At 38.9% G+C, this 3,292-nt stretch overlaps 1 protein-coding gene across 1 annotated transcript; it reads left to right on the top strand.

Annotated features, from left to right (window-relative positions):
- Positions 1 to 1,839: 1,839 nt before the first annotated feature.
- LOC149065146 (uncharacterized) lies at positions 1,840 to 2,699 on the top strand. Its single transcript, XM_089254367.1, has one exon. It carries the CDS (start codon positions 1,935 to 1,937, stop codon positions 2,691 to 2,693), a length of 759 nt encoding a protein of 252 aa, XP_089110493.1. The 5' UTR covers positions 1,840 to 1,934; the 3' UTR covers positions 2,694 to 2,699.
- The last annotated feature ends 593 nt before the right edge of the window (positions 2,700 to 3,292 follow it).

The raw sequence follows: 3,292 nt of genomic DNA, 5'->3' as shown, positions 1-3,292 counted from the left end.
AAATAAATAAATAGAATGATTTCTTAAATCATGTGAATAGATTATGCGGTTTCAGTCGTGTAACAAACAGGGTTTTCGTGACATACGTAGTTTTCTTAGTATTTTTGTTTTCCTCGCATATGTTGTTTGAGATAGATCTGAAAGCAGGGCCGTAACTAGGACATGTGTGTTATTTTGTGCCCCTTTAATTCAAAATTCGATAAATTTATAAAGGTGTTCTTTGTTTCCACCTAAAATTTCCTGCCCGCAGCAGCTGCTCTCTGTTTTCGTCTAGTTTCGGCCCTGCCTGAAGGGATGAGTATGATTTAGCACCCTCATTCTGGGGCCAAGCCGACCCCTCTGCGATAAATTTAGAGTGTAAAAAATTACAATGGGTTTTACTTCGGACAATCGGGCGGAAGCTCTGACAGTCCCCATCATGCAGGAAGTTGACCCTTAACGTTATACAAGAACGTTAAAATCTTAGATTTAGCTTAAAATAAAAAGATGACCATTTTCTCCTTTGGCTGTATATTTTATTCGTTTATATGCAGTATTATTTATAGTTCAAAGAGAAGATATCATTTCCGAAAACGATGTAAAGAGAAAAAACACATCCAGAAAGTAAAAAAATACTTGGGGTGGGGGATTACTCTTGCTTACATACACAATCGGTTGTGAATTGAAAAAAAGGAAGAGAAACAGCCATCATCTGTTAAAAAATTCCGATAAGACCTTAGTTCAATGGAGCTATATAGTCAGGCGGCAGGTTGTGCTTTCTCGTTGAACACAAAAGTTTTTCTGAATTTCAAACAGTAAAAATTCATATTCAATCACTCTTTTGAGCTATAGGCCTACGTTGAAAACAGAGGTGTTGAACAAACTTTTGGATAGACAGGGCCTGGGACCGAATACCAGAAATAAAAAATATACTAAATCACAAGGGGCAAGTGTGCATTTTGGTGCTCGCTCTTAAACAGTAATTTTTCCGGAACAGTCAAATATATACTTATTAAATAATTTGGCTTCTCACTTGCGCCGGTCGCGTAATTCCATACCATACGTAGGATTTTAACATGGGATACACTCATTGGGTCCAAAATTAGTTATCTCTTCTATATTTCTTCTTTTCTATTTAAAATATAGTTCAACTTAGTATATATTTCACGGTAAATGCGATAAAAAAAACTTGTCGATTATGCATAATTGCCTATTTAGGTCAGCGGTTATAAATTCTCCAATTTATCATATTTACTGTAAGATAAGGGTGAAGGTGAAAAGAAATCTGACTTTGTACCTAAGTTCTTATCACTTTATCTATTACACTGTCTCACTCTTTCGTTTTTTTTCCTTCCCTTTTTCTAACGTGCAGTAAGTTTAGAACAAGGTTACTATATTTATTGCAGATTCCTCAAATATAGAGCATCCGAATTTCTTGCCAATTCGCCTGTAAAAAAACGAAGGGGTTAATACAGGTTCTGTTAAAGTTTTACTGTTGTAGTGCGTTCTTATCTGTATAGATGGCGCACCCTCCTCACGCTCCTGGTGATTGTAAAAAAAGAAAAAATGCCAGTTGGAATCGTACCACCGATTTGTATACACGTGTCATCCTTCTCGTTATGTTTCTTTCGTATATTAAATCGTTAAGTTTTCATTACGTTTTATGTCGTCACTACAAGCATCGGATCACTGGTGACCTATAGGACGCATCTGATTTTGGACATTGAAGTTAATTTCTCCATCGTTTAAATTTCGTTTTCGCGCCTTGTGCTTTCCGTTCGTACGCTCTTCAAAGATGAAACTTTTCTAATCTCCTAGTCTTTTGGACATACTATATATTTTTTTTTCAAGCCAAGTCTACTCGTTTCTACCCAATATAGAGACGTTCCTGGAAATTCAAGGTGAGGAATAAACTTTCTACTCTCGATTTGCCGGTCTCCATACTTGCATTCGTCATGGCTCAACCTATTGCACCAGCTGAAGTTTCACGTGTTGCCTTTCGAGCCCCTCCGTTCTGGGAAGCAAATCCAGAGATTTGGTTTCTTCAAATTGAGTCACAATTCAAAACGGCAGGCATAACCGCCGATGAAACTAAATTTCATTCCGTTGTAGGAGCTCTTGATTGCAAAGTTTTGAACTATGTTTCTAATATCGTTCGCAATCCTCCCCAACAGCACATGTACGAGACACTCAAAACTCGCGTGCTGGAGCAGTTTCAACAATCAGAATCTTCCAAATTGCGAATGTTACTCCAGGAGCTTCAACTAGGCGACAAACGCCCGTCCCAGCTTTTGCACGAAATGCAAACGTTAGCTGAGGGTAAAATGGAAAGTGACATTTTGAGAAATCTCTGGATGCAGAGATTACCTTTGCACTCCCAACAAATATTACAAGCTTCTAGTGAACCGTTAATTGGGTTAGCGAAAATAGCCGACAAAATCTGTGAGGTTTCTCATGTGTCATCTAATACTTCAGCTGTGTCTCACACTTCCGAGTTTGATGATTTGAAAAACGAAATTGCTTCGCTACGGCAATCATTTGAAAGGCTTTCGCGATCTCCTAGACCATCTCGCGGTTATCGCAAACGATCTCAATCTCGTAGCCGAAATAAATTCGGCGATGCTTTGAAAAATGGAAGGCTTTGCTGGTACCATGAGCAGTTTGGAGAAAAAGCTCATAAATGTATTCCTCCATGTCAGTTTCAGGAAAACTAGTGGGCTCGTCTGTTTCGGCGACAGCTGACGAAAGCCTTCTCCATAGTCGCCTATTTGTCATCGACGTTAATACGGGTTTCCGATTTCTAATTGACACTGGCGCATCAATCAGTTGTTTTCCGAAACGCCTGACTAACTTGACAAAACCTCACAAACTCTCACTGTATGCTGCAAATGGATCCGAAATCCGAACGTTTGGCAACAAAAATCTAGTTCTAAATCTTGGACTAAGGAGGGACTTTCCTTTCGTTTTCACTGTGGCAGATGTTTCACATCCCATTATTGGAGCCGACTTTTTGGAAAGATTTGGTTTGCTTATAGATGTTAAAAATTCTCGTTTGATCGATAACGAAACATCGCTATCAGTGAATGGTTTAGAATCCCAAAACGGCTCTTTTGGTTTAACGCCGATCTCTGGTGATTCTCCGTACCACCGCATATTAGCCAAATTTCCTCAGCTTACCAGCTCAGTTTTAAATGCAGTTCCAAAGAAACACTCTGTCATGCACTTCATCGAAACTACGGGACCACCGGTTTTCGCAAAAGCTAGAAGATTGTCTTCTGAAAAACTTGCAGCTGTTAAAAAACAATTCAATGAA

This window comes from Pholcus phalangioides, unplaced genomic scaffold (assembly GCF_987345545.1).
Source record: "Pholcus phalangioides strain wild (caught in Gottingen) unplaced genomic scaffold, Ppha-v1.0 ptg000041l_1, whole genome shotgun sequence".
Classification (NCBI taxonomy): domain Eukaryota; kingdom Metazoa; phylum Arthropoda; class Arachnida; order Araneae; family Pholcidae; genus Pholcus; species Pholcus phalangioides.
This window is presented reverse-complemented; position numbering and strand designations above follow the sequence as displayed.

What these genes read in the sequence shown, in the direction of transcription:
- LOC149065146 (XM_089254367.1), top strand. Translation starts at nt 1,935, where the DNA reads ATGGCTCAACCTATTGCACCAGCTGAAGTTTCACGTGTTGCCTTTCGA.